We start from the raw sequence: 24,882 nt of genomic DNA on the forward strand, positions 1-24,882 counted from the left end.
TGTGCATGTGCACAACTGCCCTGGCTGAGCAGCCCCAGTTCCACCCCCTCCCTCGCTGCGGAGGCCTCGATCTGCACCCCCCAGATCCCTTACCTCCCCCCACCCTTTCCCCCACACTGGACTTACCAGCCTGATGCTGGTCTCCAAGCTGTCTGACTTCAAATCGGAATCAGATCGGTATCGGCTGACATGGCTCCTTAAAAATTGGCCATTGGTATCAGCTCAAAATCAGTGCTCCTCTAAAAACTGAGTAAATAGTGATAGGGTTGACATTAACCAGTGAAATCCCTAAGCTGTTCATGGATGGCATACTATGCTGTTAGGTATAATTTAATTGTGAGCCTTGTGATAATTTTTTTTCTTGATGCCCTAGTTCTATGAATCATTACATAAGATTCTCATGTCATTATGTGAGAAGTCCAGATTTTGCTTAAACACAAGTAATTTTCTAGCCTTTATAGTTATGAAGAAAACTTGACTTTGTGAAAAGTTGACCTGAGCATAATCAAAAGGCTCAAAACCAAAATGATTAACCCAATGCTTATTTAAAAACAAACCCCTTTTGCTGTTCAACTCAATCTGAATTTGGGACCTGACTCACGATTTTTTAATGTTGTAGGTAGGTCGATATAGCCATATGGATGGGATTCTATTAACCATGTGTTGTTGTTTTTTTCTCTCTCTCACTCAATAGCAATAACATTTCAAGTGAGATAATTAAAGATCATATTATTTATCCATTATACATATTCAGGCTTCTAGAATAGGAAGAAAGATGCTTCATTTTGAGCCTTGGGCCTAAAGAAGTGTTAACACCCTAAGAATAATACATTCCTTGTGTTGTTATGCATCCATAAAAGGAAGTTTCTTCCATGAAGGGCAAAGAAAGAGACATCTTTATGATATGCAATAATGACTATCAGAAGTTTCAAAATGATGAGTGCATTCTCTTTATAAATGAACTTTAGCTCTTTTCAAGCCAAGTGAACAGTTCAGTTAACTTTTTTTTAATCAAAACTTTTGCAGGGAAACATGATATGTTGCTTTAGGCCTAATGAAAGATCAATTTTGTTATAATGTATCACCTTGAAAAAATGTTTAAAAAAAAGTAAAATAATTTACTTGTTAACTACAGTAACTTTAACTGAAAGGAGATGCTGTCTGGGAACGGGTTGTAAAATTAAATTATTACTCTTGGAAAATAAGTTTAAACATTTCATGATATTGCTGACATGGATGAGTGTACTTTATATATATATATAGAGAGAGAGAGAGAGGCATCAGCAGAAAAACATAGCAGACTCAAACTTCCTAAGTGTATAGTCCCTTGTGGAATCCACTGCAGTGTTGCCACACTACTTCCACTGAGGATGAAAAGTCCCATGGTCAGTGGTCACCTCTTTTGTGTCTTCATATTTAGCTTTTTTTTTTTTTTTTAATTGAATAGAGAAACATCCTCAGAAGTGCTAGCTTTTTTTTTTTTTTTTGATGTATCCTGCAAATGTGAAAATGCAAGAAGTGAATTTTGCTTCACATAGCTAAAACATTCAGCAGCACCCATGTGGATTGTAAATATTTTGTTTCAGTGATAGGCTGTGGACAGATTAAGTGTTTGATACGAATGTAAATGTGGAGGCTTTTAGTGCTTGTGAACTCATCTGTTTGTTTTTGTGTCTCAATAAATGGAAGCTAAATCCAGGCAGCATACCCTAGAATGAAATAGTTGTTTTATTACTGCAGTTTAGTTTCAGTGGGGCAGTGGACACATCAGGCGTTGTTATAGATCATTATGAAACATGTTCCTTGCACCTCTATTTCTTCTGCCCATAAATGGATAGCTAGCATGTGCTTCTCAAACAATAATTGGCAAGACTGTATGGAACAAGCTTTTATTCATATTTTAGAGAGAGGGAGAGTCAAAGCATAAAAGGACTGAGGTTCTTCCATGTGGTCATACCATGAACCAATAGTGTGGGGAACAGAGCTCAGATCTTCTGAGCCCCGATTTTTGCACCCACACTTACAATATTTTTTAAAAAGTCATATTTACCCAAATTTAAGATTACCCCCCCCCAATAATTAGATTTTATATATGGAAAATGTATGAGTTTTTGGAATAATTTTCTATGTGTAGAATCTAATTATTGGAGGGTGGTCTTAAATTTGTTCCCCCCCCCCCCCCCATTACTGTAGCAGGGGAAGCTGTAGCAGGGAGGCAAATAAAAGTGGGAGGGGCAAGTGGCCTGACCCTTGCCATATGTACCTCCCCAGCCCCCGACTTGTATCCTCTGGTGCCCCCTGCTGTGGGCCAAGTGCCCCTGTTCGGTTGGGGCCAGAGCTGCCTGACCCCCACCTTCTCTCCCTTGCTTTGAGCCAAAGAGAGGGGCTTCCCCATGTTAAATGGGGAAAAAACGTTGTCTTGGATTTGAGTAAATACAGTAATATTAGTCAATCTGGATCAACCTGATACTCTGCCAATATTTCTTTAATGATTCAGTAAAATTCTTCCCTTCAGGGGTTTACATAGGACCATTGGTGTGGAAAACCACTGCACCCTTTCAGCCTGTAATTATTTTACTGTTCTGTGCCTATAAATGTATTACTTGTCAACACTTCAATCTCCTGTAAAACTGAAGTTCAGCCTTAATTCTTATGACTTCCTGAAGCAAGGATGTGTTTTGTGCAAAAAAGTATTTACCTTATTTTAAGTTTCCCCCTCCTTTCATTTAATCATGGTGTAACCCAAACCATATAGATTTTTTTCAGTTTTCTTTCTAACCTTCATTTTAATTACCTCTGTTGAGTTCCTTTCATTTCTCTTTTCCATTTTAAATCACTCCCATTCTGGCAGTATTTCGTAAAACACTGGTACCACAAAGTCACTGCCTATCGTGTTTGTCTTTTGCTGAACTTCTGTGGTGTTAACTGTATTTTAAGGTGTCAGCAAAAAATGGATTTAAACTTATATATGTTGTTGGTCACCATCCTGTACAACATAACGTGACACAACGGTATATGAAACAGTACTCTGTATTTTCCACTCTCACTCCCTAAGCATTTTCCTTCCTGTTCTTAATGGGTGCAGCATGCTGTGGATAGAGATCTTCGTTGTGCTATCCGCAATGTACTCCCACTCCCACACATTCAGAGTGCACATGTGAATTGCAGAAATCTAGGCCAGTATGCATTACTGTTCACTTATCCATATTAAATTTCATCTACCATCATCACTGCTGCTCAGTACACTTAAGCCTGGTTGGAGTATCTCACAGTTATCTACAGCTTCCGTTGTGCTTTTCTTTTCCTTCCCCCCCCCCCCCGCATGATAAATTAAAGCTTTTATCATAGAAAATAAATACCTTCGAATGATTCTTAGCCACCATGTTATTCATATATTTAACCTATATTAACCTATGACCTTATAATGGAGTTTTTGTAATGTTCAGAACAAGAACTCCTGATGCTGATTGAGGCTGATTGAGGCTTTTGGAGGGCACTGCGAGTAACTTTAAAAAGGTAGAATGGAGGGCATCAGAAGACCCAAGGTTGCATGGGTTCCTGCTGTAGGAGTTTTCAAAGGACTTTTTAAAGTGCTTGCACTGTAATGCCTATGCACAAATGGCAGGGTAAAGGCTGTTGGAAAGGCGGGAGTGGGGATTTATTTCCTTAACAAGCATGGTTTTTAAAGAAAAATTACATTTCCTTGTCACATGAAAGAGAGTAATGTGTACACAAATGCTAGCCATTATATGGGAAATAGCTCAAGCTCAGAAATCCTGGCTGGAAACCATTAAGAAGAAAAACGTTCTTTCATATCAATTAATGTGTTGTTTTTCTTTCTCTTTCATGTTGCTAGGCAGGCCAAGAGATAAGAGGCCAGCTGTTCTCCATCTTGTCAGATGAGTTAAGTCAGTCTGCAGCATACTGGTCATTTGGAAGATGAAAAGTCCATTTCTCCTTGAGTTTGATTTTTACCTCCTATTTTCCAGGTCATCTTTGCATGCACTAAATCTGGTCTGTCCATGTATCAAATGCCTATTCAGATTTGAAAAGAAATACCGTGTTTGTTCTTAGAAATTAAAATGATTTAATTGACATTTATATTGGCGTGACCAGCATTACCCAAAATAAAAATAAAATACATAGTGAGCTGATGATATAACCTGCTAACCTGGGTTAGCTGCCCAATCCAGTGCTGAATTACGCTGAAGAGAAGCTGTAAATAGTAGCCTATGGGATGCATCTCCTCTGATATAGTTGCTCCTTTGGGACAGTATTTGCTGGTATTAAGATAGATCATCAGTTACCTTTGGTACATGCAAGCTGCTTTTGAAGTTTATTTGTTCTTGGAGCAACCACCATCATGGCAGATGGAAGTGGAGGATCTTAGAATACAAGATCGCAGAACCTTTTGGTGAATGCTGCAGAGAGACATCCAGTTTTAACACCTTTTTTGCTCCTTTTTACTGTATTCAAGCTCTTATGTCACCTTCATTATTTTAGCATCTGAGCACCTTCTAGCAGCATTCTAAGTGCTCTGCCACATGCTGGACTTCTGCCATGTAACAGTGCTCTGGTTGAAACCAGAAACAGCCAGAAGCCATCTCCTAAAGGGAGGAATCCAAAGATGCTTGTGAGTTGCTAACTCTCTTCCCAAGGGTTTTTCTCTTGTAACGTTGGATCTATTTCTAGGATGCTCTTGTAGAATGCAGGCCCCTTCACCGCTTGTGCATTTTACAGAGGCTAAATAACAGGTCTATTGTTCTTCTAGGAATGGACATACTATCAAATTGCAGTAAGTTAAAGGGCTTGGGTTTACCATGGAGTAGCTGACATATGGTAACTCTTTGTTTGCCATTCTTACTTTGCAGTGCAAAAAAGCTGCACCTTTAAAAACTTCATAGAAGTGAAGGTGCACCCTGAATGAAACACCCCTGGTTTAGCTTTCACTTAGGTAGGATAAGACTGAACATCCAGGGTACATCTGCATGTTCATTGATGCACTTTTGGTACTGCACATTAACTTTAGTACTTCTAATGTGAGGTATTAACTAAATGCTCATTAAGCTGCCCTAATGTGCAGGAGCAAAATTGCACACTTTTAGTGATGCTTTGTGCGCGGTAGCCTAATTTTACTGCACATCAGTGTATTAGCACAGTTTTTGCTGTGACACTCTAATGTGCAGTAAAATAGGCTACTGCACATTAAAGTGCACATGTAAAGGTGGCCTGAATTGACTGCTGTATGTCTGCTCTGCTTTAAGTCCTTGTTACTGTAAATTGATCTATTCTCCATACCATAAGTATTCATTTTAAATAATAGGTTACTTAACTGTTACTGCAGCTCACAGTATTTTCTAAGTGGCAAAAAAAAAAGAAATCTAACCACATTCCCTGTAGTGAACTCACTGAGCTGCTTATACTTATTTCCAACTTAGCTGTAAATATTTTTTCCCCCTGGCTTACAGCAGATCATATGCCAATACATCCTCTTTGTGGAAAGTGCTGACAAGCTATTCTTATTCACAATCACTGGAATGACTAACTTCTGGGAACTACATACGGTTTAAAAACATTTCAACTGATTCTCTTGAAATGTGTGTAAATCAGGCAGTGAAAAGCTCTTGAGTAAAAGATGCTGTAAATTGGTTCAAAATCAAGCATACAAAGAGAAAAGGCTGCTACTGAGACTGGTGTGTGTATTGGGAAGTTGTGGTATGGGAAGAATAAATTCCTTACAATGATTTTGCTTTAGGAAGAGTACTTTACTTTGCAAAGTAAGTCCGGCCTTGTATGTAGGAAGCTGAGGAAAGAGGAAAAGTTTGATTGCTGGCATGCATTTATTTATTCATCTAGATTACATGATTTATTGCACCCTAGTTAAGTCCAGTCCAGTGGAACATTTCAATAGAACATTCATCCACTGGAGGATACAATTATTGTTCTGCTGAATATGCACTAGACATTTCTAGTTGAATATAGCTTGATTTTGGCTGGTTGTTTTCTTGGAAGAAATATGTATTTTACTGAGAATTTTAGATGCTAATGTTAATATTCCAACCTCTTCTTACTAGCTTCTGATATTTTTGTTTCAACTCATTTTATTATGGATAACCCCATAGGTACTCAACAGGCCAAAGGAGCTTGTCATACATTGGTACCTTAAAAATAGTACTTCCACCTTGAGCAAAGCATTGGAGTGTTAATTAGGTATATGCAATAGGCAAACTCGTATGAGTCAAGCCTGAAAAAATTGTGACATTGGCATAAAACTAAAAGAAGAACTTGGGAGTTCTTTTCATTTGCTTGTTGATTTTTTTACTTATTTATTTTTTTAAAGGCATTAGAGATGAATCGATATTAATTTGAATCACGTGACCAGGGCTTTTAAAAAAGAAAACTTTTAAATATTACAAGACTTGCAATAGAATGCAATTTGATGCTTGCTTTTTTTTTTTTTTTTTTTAAACTGCAAGCATTTATTTAGAACAGTGGTGTTTTCCAGACTGCCAGCTAATGCCTGCTATGCCTGCTGGTAATATAAGATTCCTAAGTCACAACTGCATTTGCAGTCATCAAAAGTTGAAGAGAACTGATTGAAAACTTCTGTATAGCTTTGATTTGAGGTAGAGTGCAATAGTTATCCAGCACTAGTCTAATAAGCTTTTCAGTACCAATACAAACCTTTTTAATACAAATATTTTAGCTATTGCATTGCTCTGACTTTTGGAAGAGTTCATATTTAGTAATGTTGTAACTCTCTGAGGGTTGACATCTTTTTTAAAACACGGATTCTCATAAACTAGATGCTCCTAATTATGAAGGTAAACACAGCATGTATATTCCTCATCTCCTATATGGATATATGTAATTATCAGCTATAAAAGAATAGTCTGATTTCAGAAAAATTCTCCATTTCGTCTTAAACATATGATCATTCTACTATTATTATTATTATTACAGTGGAATGACTTAGCAGCAAATCATTAACAGTTGCTGTGTTTCCTATTAGTCTCAAAAGTTTTGCAGTTTTATTATGAACTTATTTTGCCTATCATAATATAATAGGAGTATTAGCTGTTTGCTTGTTTGTTTTTGAAAGTGGTGAAACCTTTCTCTATGGGTCTTTTGTTGAATGCTTTCATTCTCCTTTTCCCATTCTACATGGTATAAGTTTAACATAAGGTTGTGTTGTTTTTTTCTTTTGGTAACTTCTTTTTGGTAATCTCATTTTTTGATCTTGGAAGGAAACTTCTTTTGTGAGATATGAGAAACCATGACCAGTGTGTTTTGTGGTTACAGTGACTGGATGGACAGGATGCTGGCAACAAGTGATCTTCCTAAACAGAAAATCTTTCCTTCTGTATAGATTCTACCATTAATGTCTTAGCAGATGCAGTTAATGATGATATTTATTTTAATGTAGTTTTCATATTAAGTGAGTGTCTTATCTTTTGCAGCCTGTGGGGCTATTCTTATGAAACTTGTTTTTATTCTTTTTCTTTTGTTTTGTTTTTCCCTATTTGGCTTAAATCTGGAGAAAAATCTCTGTTGACTGAATAATACCTTCCATAGCAGTTTCCAAGTGTTAAGTCAGTTGAACGATGGAAAGATGGAAACTTTTTAGGGCTAACAGCTTATTAGAGTTCATACTACAGATCCAGACTGACCTTCAATATTCAGTTTTCTCCTTTAGATGTTACTTTTTTCCTTTCTAAAACCAAGAGCAGAAAAAATAATTCAGATGTCTTTTTCCTATGGTTTCCACATAAAAAATGTAGTGTGTTATTGCAGTTGATTCTCCTGCTGTTGAATAGAGGGTAGAATGTACCAGACTGTTTTAGATCCCACAGAAGATCTAGATTTTGTCCGTGTTCTGTGGTAGAATTTTGCTTAAAAAAGAATTTCTAAGAAAATTGGGAATGACATTTTACTCCAATAAAATGAATTCTTCTATCATTCTTGTTTCTATAGATCAAAGCAAGCAAGAAGTGTTATCAGCTCCTGGAATCCTGATATCATGTGAGAACCTTAGCTTCCAATTTTATTTTTTTTAAAGTAAGTTTCTAGCAATCATAGTTGCTGAGAGGAGCCTGAAAATGTGAACCCTATTTTCCTACCAAAAAGTCGAAGACCATAAAATGAACGCCAAATGTGTTGTTTAAAGCAAACAGACATGTACCTCCCCACCACCACCACACTCGATCATTTAGGTTCAAGCCAAACTAAAAATATGAAGAGGTGCAAGTCATGATTTTTGCAAGTGTGGGGTTTGCAATAATGTGAAAAGTGCAACTTATTTCAGCTCTCACACAGTTCCTAGTGTATTGCTAGCACCAAATACTGAGTAAATCATTACTGAGGCTTCAAAATCATTTATCTGCTTAAAAAATGAGTTTTTAAAAAAAATATGGGGGGGAGGGGAGGGGGCAGATCTTATTGGCCTTCATGTTTTTGAGCCTGTAAGTGCATCCAGCTTACGCTTTCAAGGTTTCTATGCAACTAGGAAAGCTAATGACTTGCTAAAAGAAAAGAAAAACCTACCTGAGATTCTCACCCAGTTGCTAGTCTCAGGAATTGGAGCTTTTAGAAACGTGCCAACAATTAACAGAATTAAACCATATCACCAACGCCACCAAAGAACTGGCATCACTGTGGTTCAGCAGAGTGCTTTGGCTAACAGAACCAAGGTTTGTTTGGTAATATCTTTTATTAGATCAACTATGTGGCTGTGAGAGAGATTAAATAAGCTTTTAGGCAGAAAATGCTGTTCCTTAGGTCTTTTGGTTAATTCCAAGCCTTCTGGGTTAAGGCCTTAATTGTATTTGCTGAATAAGCAAGCATTTTTTTTTTCAGCAAATAACTTGGAAATTCCAGTTTCATGCATATTTGTATTACATGTTACACACAGCAAAACATGCTTGGCTCCAAACTGTGGAACTGAAGGGAATGCTGCTGGAGTTGTGTTTAGTAACCAAGTAGGAAGTTGGGTTCAGAGAAAAAGTACACCAGTACCATACCTTATTTCGCCATCTCCTTTTTTTATTAGGATTGTTTTTTTTCTCATATCCTTGGAACATCATGGCTACAATATTTGTGAGGCAAGCTAATATCTTTTAGCCTGGGAATAGAAATTATACATAAACCACTATGAGTGACTAAATGAACACCTTGTGCCTCCAAGGCTGGGGGGGCACAGCGACTGCCCACAGGCGGCAGCAGCAGCAGTGTCAGTGGCAGGGGTGTGGTGGCAGTGAGCGGGGATCGCCTGCAGGCGGCTGCGATGACAACAGTGGTGAGGGCAGACCTAGCAGGGACTGCCCGCAGGCAGCCGCAGCAGTGGGGTGATTGGCGACCGTCTGTAGACACTGCCAGCAATGTCAACAGTGGCCAATCTCGGGGGTGCACGTGCACCTGTGTGCACCCCCTACGTGTTGTCAATGAGTGATTGGGATCTGGTTCAAATCTGTAACACAACAAAAGTTCAGTGCACATAAAACCACTTTCAAAATGGCCAAAACCAGTTTAAGATAAACCTGGATGGACTGTAGTATCAGATTTAACTGATTTAGGTTAAATTCTTTTTTTGAACTTCTGTCCCAGATCCCCTCCAAATTCAAGCTGTCTGCTTCTGCCAACAGGGAGGCATGCTCTAGCACCCCCCAGTGTCTGGCCTGGGCCACTGCAGACATGTGGCTGCATTTCCAGAGTCAAAAACGTCTATTCACGTACTTATTGGTTCAGTCTACACAGCTTAGACAAACTGGCTAAGATTGAATTGATTCAGCGCTGGGCTTTTTGACTGTCTGTACTTAACCTTATTGGAACAACTGGTATGGTTGGGAGAGATGTCATGGTCACAGCTAAGTACAAATGTGAACAGTTGCTTTAGTTTAACTTAGTTTTGTTAATTAATTTTCCCAACCTGGAGGGGAAGTGAAGTTTAGTAAAGTAATATTTAACTAATATTAATTAAATGACAAGGAAAAATGATGTACTGCTTGGTTGAGTGGCTGTTCAAAGATCTGGTTAAATTCATTTCAACAGGATTTTGTAAACCAACCAAAGAGATATTGGGACTAAAACAATAAATTGATATGCGAATGCATCTGTAGAAAAAAACACTGTACCCATCTAGCTCAGTACATAAGTATGGAAGTTGACATGGTAAGACATGATCCTTTTTATGAATAAACTCATTAATTAAAATTGTCATTTCTAAGCCAAATTAGAGTTGGAGTTATGCTAGTAGTGAGCAGATGTGGTGTGAGAAGCCATATGCCCATTTCTAACGTTTTGTAATATTATTGTGGACTATTATAATCAAAAGATCTCAAATAATCTTTGCACACTTGAGAAACTGCTGTAGAGTTTGTCTTGCTATTTGGAACATATGAGTAGAAGTTTTGGCCTACGCAGAACTCTACATGATTCACACTAGTCTACCCCTTCATTGTGAATTGCAAGAGTATAGCCTTTGTTAAGTGACTTTTGTGACTGAATAGCAATTTATAAAGCTAGTTGAAAAACTGGTTGGCAGTGTTTTAATTTCCGGAATTAAAAATGTCATTGTAGTTCAGTATGCGTCACTCCCTGTCTCTCCCCTAGACTGAAATGTCAGTCTGCAAGGAAACCATCATCATAATAAAAAAATTAATATCTTGGTTATGGCAATACATGCTTCTTTCCCTATGAACATCTAAATGGCTGAACTAACCCCCCTTTTTTTTTTGTAAACTATCCCATTATGCTTTATACATTGGGTATGCACCAATAAAATCAGCCTAGGGCAATGATGCGTACCAAATATTACTGGAGAGTTTATAGTTTTTCTGTGTAGTAAGAACCAATCTCTAGCTCTGGAGTAAGTTGATTTGTTCATGATATCCAAAACATTAAGAAAGTTTCTCATTACTGTGTGCTGCTATGTTGCTGAAATCATTACTCTGCCATACCGCTTTCATAGGTCTTAGCAATTTTATTTTAACAATTTGATTATTCAATTCCTTTTTTTTCCAGTATGTAAACAATTAAATTCAAAATGCCCCATGGAATTGTGCTGTTGACATGTTAACATAATTCTGAGTTGGTATTTTGAGTGTTCACATTAAAAATACATGTATATACCTCTTAGCAGTAGTTGTCCTCTTACAAAAGTATTAACTCCAAAATCCAAAGCAAGTAGAACTCCCTTCCAGAATTCAAGGGATTTCTCTCTTATTGTTGAGGAAGGGCGAAGATGACAGTGATTTAGAAGGAACTGCCTTCTAAACAAACAAGTAGCAGAGCTGTATGTATTAAGAATGATGTAAAAAAACAAGTAAATTCTTCTCATTAAAGATTTAGCCGGACAAAACTACAGGAAAAGATGGTGATGTTTTTGAGATTACATTTCAGTAAGGAGTTAAAATGACAACAAAAGCTGATGGATGTACAGGTTAAGAATGATGGGAGAAACTCTCCACCAGTGTCTGAGTTGAATGCTTTTATTTTGTCATTTGTGAGCTTGGTTTGCCAGAAGGGTAATGAAATATTGGAATGAGTGATAATGTATTAAATGTATGTCATCCAGTGTCAGCTGGTAAATACAGTGGGTATAACATTCAGAAGAGTGAGATATTGGAATGTAGAAAACATATTTAAATGATCTTGATAGTTTTAATTTTCTTCTGCATGAACTGAATCTTGGCTGGCTCATTTGAAAGATAACTCACGCAGGAGAACAGGAATTTTATCAATCTTTTAAGTTAAAAATTGGGACCCTCCATACTTCATCTTTCTACAACAACAAAATTCCCCTATATTTGGTTTCTAGACAGTGAGGCAGAATAGGCAGCTAGATTTGTAAAACTCTTTTCTGGCTATGATTATTAATTATAGTTCTGTGTTCCTTAGGCACCAGAGTTATAGGCCAGAATTTGTTGATTAACATCGCTTTGCATTTAGTTAGTTGTCTGTTTTCCCCCTTTCATACAGACATTGGTTTCCCATCCAGATTCATGGACTGTGGTTTGTTGGATCAGATTATTTTTTCCAAATGGGAGGAGGATATGTATTTTTTTTCCAGAAATGAATCTTCAGTTAAGTTGCTGAGGTTGAGGTTGAGTTGTTGAGGTTGTCCCCTGGTAACAATCTAAGGCACCTGTACATGTGCAGGGAGGCTGCTTGGATGTGCTGTAATTACAGCGTGTTGGAGCCGACTCGATTAATCAAGTCTGCCGGAGTGTGGTAATTACCACGCTCCAGCAGGCTCCAGAATCACGTGTGTCAGCATCCCCACGCTGAGAAACGGCGGCAGGGGTGCTTTAACTAAAGCTTGTTCAGTGAGCTTTAGTTGAAGCACCCCTGCTGCCATTTGTCAGTGCAGGGACACTGATGCATGTGATGCTTCAGGTGCTTTAATTCAAGCAGCTCCTGGAATCGCTCTAATTAAAAGCGTGCCCTTCCCCCACCTGCTCCTGGAGCACATGTATAAACGCCCTAGGTGTTTGGTCCAAAGAAACTCCTGCTTCAGCAAAATCTTGCACCTGAGGTATGAGAATAGAACTTGGAGCCAACTTTGTTCCAAATTCATCAGGCAGGAACAAAAGAGCCCCTGTTAGAAGTATTAAAAGCTTTTGAATCCAGATGCAAACACTAGATAAAATGGATCAGACATCCCATCTGCCAGAAGGCAGCAATCCACGTACACAACAGCTACTATGTTATTAGCTCATCTTTGTGCATTCTCTCCCTCTGCCTTGCTCTAGGAAAGTTGGCATAAACTAGTGTCAGAGACCAGCTGGTCCAATAACAAACAAACCAACCAAACAACCCCTCCTGCTCCCTTCTCCCCCCACCAAACAAACCCCCACAAAACAAAAAAACGAAAACACCAAACTTTGACAGGTAGCTTCCCTTCCCCCCCCCCCCCCGTGTCTTTATTCTTGAGGCCCCAGACAAACAGCTGATAAGAAAATCAGATTGCTCCTATATAAATAATAATATAATTTTGTCACCCGGATTACCAGTACCGCTATTGAACTATGCCTTCACAGTGGCGTCTCTTCTCTGACTACTAGGCAATCATTTGTAGAGGTCTCCTGGTCTCCTGCTGAGCACCTCATTAGCCCTTTAGTTGCCAGTCTGCCTTGTTGGAGGGCTCTACTCCTGTGAAGGATTCAACCAGAGCTGCTGTCGGATGATTAGCAAATGGAGCTTCAGGAGATGCAGCTGACCTGGATAAAGTAAAATGTGTGGTCACAGTTTGTTTAATCTTCCGTCCCTTTATTCTTTGAATTAATTGGCAAATCATCATTTTGTAATTGTTCCCCACCAGGTGATTCTGACACCAAGACAAACCACCTTCAGCATCTTGGTTGGTTGGTATACTGGTTATGGGACTGCATTCAAGTTGCAGCTCAGTGTTTTATGAGCTAAAGCCCCCTTCTTTTTCCAGTGCTAGATTCTGCATGTCTCATTGCCTAAAGTAAGGTCTGTCACATCACTTCACTAGTCACCTCATGGGAAAATTGGAGGATTGCGAGCTTAACTGCTCGATGGTTAGGTGGATAGGAAGCTAGCTGCGGGATAGGACTCAGAAAGTCCTAACGAATGGATCTGTGTCATCCTGGCAAGAAGTGACCAGTGGTGTCCCTCAGGTCGGTGCTTGGTCCATTCCTTTTGAACATCTTTATCAATGATTTGGATGTGGAGGTGAAGAGCTCACTGGCCAAGTTTGCAGATGAGCTCACTGGCCAAGTTTGCAGATGACACCAAATTATGGGGGAGTGTGGTCACGCTTGAAGATAGGCTGCAGATACAGGCAGACCTAGTCAGGCTGGCAAGTTGGGCGGATTGGAACCAGATGAAGTTCAACACTGAGAAGTGTAAAGTGCTCCATCTGGGGACAAACAATCCCCAACATACTTACAGGCTCGGTGGCGCCAAACTGACTAGCACCATGACTGAAAGGGACCTGGGGGTAATAATAGACCATAGTATGAACATAAGCTGTCAGTGCCATGCTGTAGCCAGTAGGGCAAACAATACTGCGGCATGTATCAACCAGTGCATCTCAAGCAAAACCAAGGAAGTGATTCTTCCGCTCTACTCAGCACTGGTGAGACCGCAGCTGGAGTACTGCGTCCAGTTCTGGGCACTGCACTTTAACAAGAATGTGGAAAAGCTTGAGAGAGTCCAGAGAAGAGCTACCTGTATGATTAGTGACTTGCAATGCAAATCATACGAGGAAAGGCTGAGGGACTTGGGTCTTTTCAGCCTAAAACAGAGAAGGCTAAGAGGGGACTTGGTAGCGGCTTACCACTACATCAGGGGAGTACATCAAGGGCTCAGTGAACAACTGTTCACCAGGACACCCTTGGGGAAAACCAGGAGTAATGGCCACAAACTTCTGGAACACCGTTTCAGGCTTAAATATAGAAAAAACAGTCAGGGTGTCCAGACTGGGGAATAAACTCCTTCCAGAGGTGGTGCAATCACGTACCCTGGAAATCTTCAAAAGGAGACTAGACGGTCACCTTGCTGGGGTCACCTGACCCCCAGTTGTCTTTCCTGCTTGGTGCAGGGGGCTGGACTTGATGATCTTCCCAGGTTCCTTCCGGTCTTGCAATCTATGAATCTTGTTATAGGAGTTCTGCCAGGACTAGGGACAGAGCAGGTGCTTGTCTGGGCCTGGGCCAGGGCCAGAGCCAAACCTGCTGCATGGGGTAAGCAGTTGGGGGGAGAGAAGCGGAGAGAAGGCATTGGAGGAGGAGCAGGTACTTGTGGGAGTTAGATAGAGGGCAAGGTGCAGAGATTTGTTTTCCCCATCACAGCATTGAGGGGGACAAATTTAAGATAACCCTCCAATACTTAAAAGGTTTATAAGTTTTCCATGTATAGAATCTTATTATTGGGATCATCTTAAGTTCAAAGTTATCTTGGATTTGAATAAATATGATAGATAAATATAGCCAGTGGCTAAGGTACAGCATATGATAAAGACAGATGCTTGAGGTATGATGGATGATACCATAGAATGCTATTTTTGAGGTTTGTAGGACCAATAAAACTTGTTGCCCACTACAAACAGCTTTCTTTGTGCAAGTCTCTGTCATCTCTCAACAAGCCTAAAGTTTAAACTTTCCACCTTGCATCTCACAGAAATGCTTATGCTTCTAGAGCCTGCTCTGTCTAGTTTACCATCTGGTCCTACATTTGTGAGCTCTGTGTACCCAGAGAAATCTTTGTTTCGTTCCCAAACTGGAGATTTTCTTATTTGTAATTGTTACTGTTAATTGTTATAAGGGGTCTTAAATTAATAGATGCCTCTAAGTTACAATATTTACAAAACTCAAACAGTGAATCAGCTTTCAGTGATGATAAAAAAATGGCATTTTGGAAAGGGCCAACTCTTTGTTCTTCTTAGTGGTGGTAATTGTGTCAGACAGAGACTAGGTTTCCTAGAAAGCTTGGCATTCTGAAGCATTTATGGTAGTGTTAGAGTGACATTGTAGCCATGATGGTCCAGGAAGTATGCGAGAGGCAGGGATTTTTGTGGGTGATATCTTTCATTAGACCAACTGAAAGGTTGGGATTGTCAACATTGTTGTACTAGCAAGCGCCCAAGACCATGTTTTAGGTTCTGTGCAAACAGGAAAAAAAAATTAAAAAAGGTTCTTCCTAGTCAACATTGAAAATGAGACTATCCACTGATTTAAAAAAAAAAAAAAAAAGTTAGGGGCCTCAAGGAAACAATGAGACAATATCACTGAATCCTACTAAAAATGCCTAATGAAGTTTGACTTGTTTTCACTGGTCAATGAGTAGGTTTAGAGAGTTATCTGTAACATGCTGGCTGAATGTATCCACCTCCCCTAGTGGCCACACCACCAAGAGCTAAGATTTCCTCCTTCAGCTGAAGAGATAGATGTCTAATTTTTGTGTGAAGGTCCATGCTGCCTACCCACAGTGAATACTATCAACTTGTTTCTAAATCTGGACTTGTAGTATGCAGCTAAACAGAATGGCACAGACTTACCTTGCAAAAAACAAGCCCAGTATTCTAAATGTTTAAAGTATAAAAAAAATCTTTTGTGGGATTGAAAAAGTGTTTGTACAAGTCCTTCAGCATTTGCATTTTTTATTTATACATTTCAATTAGAAAATTTCACTACAGCAAAATATAGAGGTAAGTGTTCTTTACCATACACTATTGTTGTGTAGGACAGAACAATAACATATTTTCTTGCTTACTACACACACCTTTTTTGCCCAGAAACCAACTTTGGAAATTGCAGCGTGCGTTATATGTGAGAAATATGTTTAAAATTGTTACCCTTACTAGGTAGGGATGGATATTGCACACAAACTGGTATATGTGATCAGAAACCTGTTCACATCTGTAACACAACAGAAGTTCAATGCACATAAACTGCTTTCAAAATGGCCAAAACCAGTTTAAGAAACTGATTTAACCTCAATCAGTTAAGTTGGATACTACATCTATCCAAGTTTATTTAATTTCTGTCCCAGCTGCCCTCCAGATTCAAGTTAATGCTCACTGTCCTCCAGCATTCCAGGATAGTTTGCACCTCCTTTGCAAACCCTTGATCTCAGGGTGGGTAGACTAGCCTTGGCTCAAGCTGTCTGCTCCAGCTGGGCAGGGAGGCATGCTCTGGCACCCCCCAGATTGTGGATTGTGGTTGTGGCAGTATTTCTGGAGTTAAAAGTGAATGTCTGTTCACTTGCTTATTGGTTCAGTCTGCACAGCTTAGATTAACCAGCAAAGACTGAATTGATTCTGCCTTGGGCTTTTTGACTGTCAGTGCTTAGCCACTGGGTAAAAGCAAAATCTGCACATGATGCACAGGCAGCAGAACAGTGAGCTGATTTGGCTTCTTAGCTGCTACTACTCAGTTACTACAAGGAGGGTACATCTTCACATACAATTAGTGCACCTCAATAAACTTTGTGACAGTCTTCACATATGTCCAGGACTGCAGTTGTTTCAGCCAGGGTAGAGCAGTCCCAAACTGGCAGCAGGCTTGTGGGGGTCAGCCCTGGGCTCTGGGTTGGGGCATTGTGTGGTGGAGGGCCTGGCTGAGGCATGAGAGTGCCCAGAGAGTTAAGCTGTGCTTTTCAAAAACAAGGGGCATGCTGTGAGAGAAAATACAGTAATCTTGGGGGGCGGAATAACGTGGAGCAAAGAGCAAAGCTATTGTATTTTAAAGTTAGAGAAGAATTCCTATACCTCACTTTTTACCTTTAGTTTACTTGCATACAATAGTGATTTCCTTCACTTGAAAGCTTATAAGCTCTACTTCGTTAAAGGAGTTTTTGTGCAGTGAAGTCTTTGTAGTGGGACTGAAGTTGGGGTGCTATCTACATAAAACCAATTTGCTGACAGCTGCTAATAGTTGGAGACTGCTGATAGTAGTTATTAAGATTGTGGTGATTTAATGCCTTTCTTCCTGTGATAAGCATTTAGAAACAAATAATAATTTTTTCCAGTTCCTCTACAGCTCTGATTTCCAGCAGTTCAAGTGGAGCAAATTGTGCTAAGAAAATTGAAGTGTAGGTCATCCCCAGCTGTGTATGCTATAAGATAAATGGTTAGAAATGTATTTGTAAGAAGCGTTCAGTCTGAATGACTTGTAAGCTGTTAAGTGGTGTTGGTTGTCAGATTGTAATGAGATGCCTGAGGTGTCATTTTGGTTTAATGAGGCAGGGACTGCAGAATCTAGGTATGAAAATGTAGTCTGTAAGGTGTAGGAGGCAGAATTGCAATGCTTGGATAAGGAGACGGGTTGCTCGTGGTAAGGATGGGCTGGCACTTGTTGCACAAGCACATGACGTGACACAGTGGCTATTGAAGCTGGTCACCGTGTGCTTATGCCAAGATTCAAGGAGATGCATATTAACTTCTGAAGAGCCGCATGTGGCTCCAGAGCTGCAGGTTGGCCACCCCTAGGCTAGGGCCAGGTCTGTACTGCAAAGATTTGCCAGCATAGCCATCTCTGCTATGGTTGTGGAAGGATCTCATTCCCTAGCTGACAGCTCTGATGACAAAACCTGTGATATGTCATAGCTATGCCAACAGCCGAGACTAGCTCCAGGAAAGGAACACGGGACCAGGGCATGACTTCCTGAATTTACTGAGCAATTTCAACTACAGCTGAATCCATGGGAGTTGCACTTGAATATAGGAAGTACTGTATAAAGCAAAATGTTCCAAAGAATCAGGTCCTTAGCATCTCAAAGATGCCTTTTACTTGAATAGCTTTGTGCTTTAGCTCTCCACCTGAAAAATAACAATAATATCCTTCATCCCTCGTATACTTTATAGGAAGATGCATGCATTAATATCTGTGAAACACACAGGAAGGCTGCTCCAACGCACTGTAATTACAATGCATCAGAGCAGACTTGATTAATAGAGTCTGCTGGAGCGTGGTAACTACCATACTCCAGCAGACTCCAGTGTCACGTGCATCAGTGTCCCCATACTGAAAAATGGTGGCGGTGGCGCTTTAACTAAAGCTCATCAGACTAAAGCTTTTCAGAACAGTATTTGACTAGTGTGCAGTAAATAAAGCCTGGGGCTACATATTGAACAGTGAGGATAAAAGAAAATATTGAATAGCTTTTCACTATTTTAGTGCTGCCTCTCCTATACACAGACTGACAGGGGTTCTGTGGAAAAAATAGCATGTCATCATGAAATTAAAGTGTTATAATCTTTTAACACAGTGGAGTGTGTGTAAAATGCATTTATATCAAGAAAATTCTTCTAACACAAATTTAAATATATTGAGAGAATTCTGTGAAGCAGCATCATTTTAAGGTCATGTACCAGTCACCATTAATAAACCAAACACAGAATTGTTTTTCTGCATTATTAAACACAAAATATTCTGTTTAGATGACAGATTCATTGTTTCTTGCTTCCTGGCACAGTTAGCCATTTTCTGTTGGCCTTCAAATGTTTTTTATAACAACTAATGTATTGACCAGAATGGCCTATTACATATTTCTCATTGATTGGATTGCCCACAACATTTACCAGAAACAAAGTTTCTTGCTGATGTAAAGTGACACACAGATTTGTATCACTTTGTCCAAGGAGAGATTTGACCCTGCACATCTACCTTTACTGGCTTAGCTGGCTTAATAGTCACTTTTCCTTATGTAAACCTCCCATTGTCTTTAATTATCCAGCTAAAAGAATTGCAGATTTCAAACAGCTATATAGACAACATTTTGGTGTGATAACCCTAATATGCAAGTAACATGCTGAAATCTAGCTTGATTGATTCTGCTACTGTTGTGGTCTTTTCTGTGACACCATTTGGTTTTGGAGGTGCACCAATACATCGGTCCGATATTGGATTGGCACCGATATAAAGAAAATTGTCTGCATCGGAACTCGGCTTGATATGGCCAATAAATGGTCCATGCGTGCATGCAGCTGCGGTGCAGCACATAGGGGGCGAGGCGCACAGCCCGGCTGCTTGAAGAGCAACGTCCAGCTGGTAAGTCTGGTTGTGGTGGAAGGAGAGGGGGGAGAGGGAAGGGGCATGGCAAGGAGCAGATCAAGGCCCCCGCAGTGAGGGAGGAGTGGAGCAGGGACTGGGGCAAGTGCTGCCCAGCTGGGGTGGGCTGGGCATGGGATGGAGTCATGGCTTGTTTGGGGGTGTGCAGGGGAGGGGCAGCTCCTGTTGCTGTGAACCACTCATTTGGGAGCTGCTCTCCCACTCATCTGGTGGTTTCCACCACTGATCCCACCACTTCTCTGGGAGGGCATGGGGAAGGGGGTGCCCCTAAATCTGGGAAGGGCGGGCTCTTCCCAGCAGGGGCTGGACCGAACTGCATTTGGGTTGGGCAGCAGTGGTGCTGGGAGGAGGCTGGCTGGGGGGGGGGGCTGGAGCTACCCAAAAGTTCACCGTAGACCCCTCCATCCCCCTCTCCCAGCACCACTGCCACCTGCACTGAGTGCAGCCTGGTCCAGCCCCCCCCAGCTGGAAAGTGCTTGGCACAGCCCTGGTTCCAGCCCGCCCTGTCCCGCACAGATCTGGGGGCACACGCCCCGTGCCCTCCCAGATGGGTGGCGGGAGCCACTGGATGAGTGGCACACAGCGGCAGGAGCTGCCCCCATGCCTTCTCCCTGAGGCCCCCAGACAAGGCACAGCTCTGTCCTGCGCCTGCCCTATCTGGGCAGTGCATACCCCAGCCTCTGTCCCAGCCCCACACCTCCCTCACTGCAGGGGCCTTGATTCGTGCCCCCCCTTACTCCTTCCCTCCTCCCTCTCCTTCCACCACTGCTGTTCGAGCTTCTGGGCTGGTATCAGAAACTGGATCGTATTGGCTGATATGACTCCTTGTGTTGTTCATCCTTGCAAGTGAAGATGACTGCATCCAGTGGCAGGGGGGGCAGGAAGAAGAGAAAAAGGAAGCAGTAAAGTAAAAGGTAGAAAAGAGAAAGGGAGACAGAGAGGATGAAGGTGAAAGAAGAGACAGGAAAGAGAGGAGGGGGGTGGAGGCTAGGTTGCATGGGTATGCAGGTGAATTAAAGCCCTATCTATGCCCTGAGCAATTTGCTGCAGCAGGGGCAAGAGAACAATGAGGACTGGACATGAGAGGTCCTCATTTTTCTGGTCATGTGCTTCCTCACTGCCTCTGCCGTGTGCTGCTGCTTGAAGGCCAGTGCTCTGCTCTGGGCTGATGATCTCCAGGATAGACGATTGCAAGTGATTTGCTCCCACAACTCCAGGTCGATGCCAAAACTCTTTAGGGACATCTTTAGGGTGTCCTTGTACCCATTCTTTGGTGCGCTGCAAAAGCGTACTCCTTTTATAGTTCGTTGTGGAAGATTTTCTCCGGCAGGCAAGTGTCAAGCATTCTTGAAAGGTGGCCAGCCAATCTTAGCTGCACCAGTTTCAGTAGGGTGTGGATACTGAGGAAAGCTGATCTTCTGAGCCCCTCAGTGTCTGGAATTTTGTCCTGCCACTTGATCTTTAGTATCTTTTGTAGGCAGCACAGGTGGCAGTGGTTTAGTTTCTTGGCATGACTCGGGTAGACAGTCCAGGTTTCGTAGGCATAAAGGAGGGTCAGGAGAATGATGGCTTTGTAAACCTTCAGTTTTGTTGACATTCCGATGTCTCTGCGGTCCCAGACTGAATTACGGAGTCTGCTGAACGCCATGCTGGCTTTAGCTAGCCTCGCATTGACTTTGTCATCAACGTGGACAGCATGGGAGAGCGTGCTGCCTACATAGGCAAACTTGTTGACCATCAACAGTTGTTGGCCTTTAACTGAGACATGTGGTTCCTGGGGTGTTGTGCCAGGCGCAGGTTGAAATATCAATTTGGTTTTCTTTGTGTTGATAGTGAGCCTAGAGTTGTCACAGACTGATGAGAATAGGTCCATGGACCATTGCATGTCATCCTGTGAGCCTGCATATAAAACATAGTTGTCAATCTTTTAAAGGACGGTTATGGTAGCTTAACCAGTATATAAGAAGGGGTGGCTGTGACTGTCTGTGTCAGAGCTTTGGTGTTCTCTTGGTGGATAGTCACTGAGGAAGTGAGAGGTGAATATAGGAGAAAAGGAGCTTTTTAGTGGTTTTGGATATCCCCACGCTTTGTCTTAAAAGGAGGAGATACCAGGTATGGGTTGCAAAATGGGAAACACAGGGCTGTATTCTGTTCAGAGTTGTACCAGGATATGTCTGGAGTTACCCATTGACTAGAAGCCCAAATTTCTCCCTTCCAGGGTGAACCTCCGGTGTTTGTGTGTGTACCTGTCATAGGCAAGAGAGGAAATCTCTGAAGAATCTGTTAAAATGTTGTCCTTGTTCCAGCAGTGGGGAGGAGGTGTCTAAGCCGCAGAACCTAAGTCCCGTGGAACCTCCAGGGCTTCTACAAGTCTTCACGGAGGTCCTGTGTCTTTTGGTTTGGGAGGCCCCCTGGGAGTACATCTGCAATGGGTATTGCCCTACCAGGGCTGTCTTCAGCCACTGCTGACCCTAGCACTCTCTTAAAGGTGGGGTTCATACCACAGAGGGACTTTGGTACAGTTCCAGGAAGGTTAGATGCCTAATCCTCAGTGGGAGTTTACTATTTTTGTGGCCAATGTAATGGAGCTTTAAGCTATACTTGCATTACCTGTATACTCTGTGGAGCCACCAGGGATCATGTGAATCTTCCTGGGTCCATACATCAAGTCTTCACTCCTTCCATCCTGCATGGATCTCTTGCAGTATCTTTAGCAGGTTGAAAGGTGTTGGGAGGAGAGGAGGGAAAAGCTGCAGAGGCACATAACTTTCCTCCTCCCATTCACTGGTGGCAAGGTTTGTGTACCAAAGGTCACCTTTGTGCTTAAATGGAGGGGGATGTGGTCTAACTCCATCTGTTATATGGAGGAAATATCACTGAAAGTTGGGGATAGAAGAAGTAGCAGGAATACTAATCAGAAAAGCATTCTTGAGTCACATTCTTCTTGTTGGGAGACTCCTATGAAGCAGCCGCATAATTTCTAATGAAAATGCTAATTTCAGGTTTTTGGTTCGTTTTTGTTTTTTTTCAAACCTGGCTTCCTCCTGGCTTTTATTCAGGGAAGATTTCGAACTCTACAAAGCATGAGCAAGTAGGTGTGTTAATTTATTCATTCTCTGATATTAAATGTGGAAACTTTTATAAATATACTGTTGATACAAAATGAACTTGGACTTTTCTAATGTGAAACATTTTGTATTTGAGTTTTAAAAATAAGTCTCTGGAGATCATCAGGTACTGATGATTGGTTTGTTCAATCACAGAATGTCAAAGCTGCAAGGTCATAAGGTCATCTGCTTGGCTAGGAACGAGTAATAACCGTTTAACCTTGATTTTTGTTTTGTAAGCATGTGACTCTTGATTAAATAACTGCATTCTGAATCAGTAGTCAGAATGAAACGGGCAGAGAGGAGATATGGTTATTTATAAAACAGTGGGACATCATGCAGTTTAATAGACATTTTGTTTCCACTCGCATACTAAAAATATTAATCTCAGCTGCACTGTAATCTGATTTGGGGTAATAACACAGGAAAAGCTGCCTTTTCAACATACTTCACAATTAGAGCTCTATTTCAGTGTTTTCATAGGTGCAAAAATCTAACCAGCATCCTGTAGTGAGTTGATTTCTTTCTTTTTCTTTCTTTTTTTAAATGATTTGGGACTACTTCCGATTGTTGAATTAGACATCATGTGATGGAAAAAAACGTGATGATTTTAAACATATTTTTCTTAGCTTTGTTTTATGTCCATGGTATTAAAACATACCCACATAAGGGATCTACTCTGCCACTGATCTTTCAGTGTTTACAAACATTAGGATGGGGAAGTAACATGTAGATTAGTGTCATAACATGAGGTGGGTTTTTGTTCTTTTTTTAATGGGACTCCTTAATCCATGAGGTTTAAACTATATTTAAAAGGGATCATATATTATTTATTTCTAAGGCTCTCGAAAGTTAGCTGCTTTGGCTCTTTCCACTGTATTTTTAGTTGTATGTAAAGAATGGTTACATGTAAAATAAGTTTGCTTGTTATGATGCCAGCACATTGTCATGCATTGCAACTAGGAGGAGGAGGGAGTCTCTGAAAGAAGGATAGACCCTACACCACACTTAGAACAGATACTGCTTAGCAAGCCCCTGAGCATCAGCACTGTCTCAGATGGGGGGTGTTCAGGTTCTTTGGTCTTGAGATGGTTAATGCTGGATGCAATAATAGCAGGCATTACTTTTTATTCTGCTCCCTACTGAGCTTCTCTCTTTCCCCCCTTTTTGAGAAGTTGTTTCTAAGGGAGGCTAGTGGAATAGTCTGTAGCTGAACCATGTACTTGGCAATTCAACTCCTGGATCATCATCACCATCATCATTTTATCTTCCTTTCTTTCCCCCTCACCCCATAATCTACGGAAAGCTAAACTGAGCTGGTCAATCCAGAGAACTTCTGGTATAGAAGGGTAAAGTGTATCTAGTGAGAACCTTCCTAGAGCCCCTTATTAGAATAATAAAAATATTTTTTTTGTTTTATGTAGTATTTACCAATTGCATCAACCAACAGTCTGGCTTTTCCTGTGTGCATAATATAGAACAATTAACTACACAAATGCTGTGCATATTGCCCTTTGTTGAAAGAGAACTGTACTGTTACCAGATGTGCCTCTGCAGGAACTTAAACCAGAGTTCAGTAAAAGACTGCTTCTAGCTGAAGCAGCTGTCAGTACCTACAAGGTGCCATAGTGCTCATAGACTGGTGCTTCTTTTTTGTTCTGTGAAGTTGTGCAGTTCAGTGGTGCGAGGATTGCCTGTGTCTTGTTGTGGAATTAGTAACCCTAACTTAAGGGGACGCAAGATACTGAAGGGTCAGTACTAGTACTTCTCCTTGCATCTTATTTTCCTGGTGGTAACATTTACTACTTCCTTTTCTACCCCCTCTTTAGGCTCCATTTTACGCAACTACTTTAAAAAAAAAGTTTATAGAATTCCATTTTTCATTGTATATACAATATATCTGTGATGGTTGTAGAGGAAAATGCCAAGACTATAATTTCATCACTAGCACCTCCAGGCAAGGTGATTAGCTCTCAGCAGGAAATGCAGCTGCAGCAAGTAAGGAAGCTGGCAAAAATTCTTAAGCGTAATGCTACCAGTGCTTCCTCAGTACTGGGTGTAGTGGTTACAGCCATAGTGGGACTACTGAGGGTGCCAAGCAGATTGCTAGTTTTAAATGCAGCAGAATCTAATTCTTGAGCCCAGGTCATTCATATGTGTAGATACACTTTTTTCATGTAAGTAATCCGATCGAAAAACATGGGTGTTTGAAGGACTGTGACATTAGCACGGAGGTAAGA

General features: G+C 40.9%; 1 protein-coding gene across 7 annotated transcripts in view; it reads left to right on the forward strand.

Moving 5' to 3' along the window:
• DIP2C (disco interacting protein 2 homolog C) overlaps window positions 1-24,882 on the forward strand; it is a 464,954-nt gene that overhangs the window by 148,561 nt on the left and 291,511 nt on the right. For 3 of the 7 annotated variants that reach the window (XM_059729168.1, XM_059729169.1, XM_059729170.1), the window contains exon 2: window positions 7,975-8,022. The exons of the other annotated variants lie outside the window; for them this stretch is intronic. In XM_059729168.1, the coding sequence (XP_059585151.1) occupies window positions 7,975-8,022 (48 nt within the window). The remainder of the gene's footprint in view (window positions 1-7,974; window positions 8,023-24,882) is intronic. 7 annotated transcript variants of the gene reach the window in all.

Source organism: Alligator mississippiensis, chromosome 5 (genome assembly GCF_030867095.1).
Source record: "Alligator mississippiensis isolate rAllMis1 chromosome 5, rAllMis1, whole genome shotgun sequence".
NCBI classification, from domain to species: domain Eukaryota; kingdom Metazoa; phylum Chordata; order Crocodylia; family Alligatoridae; genus Alligator; species Alligator mississippiensis.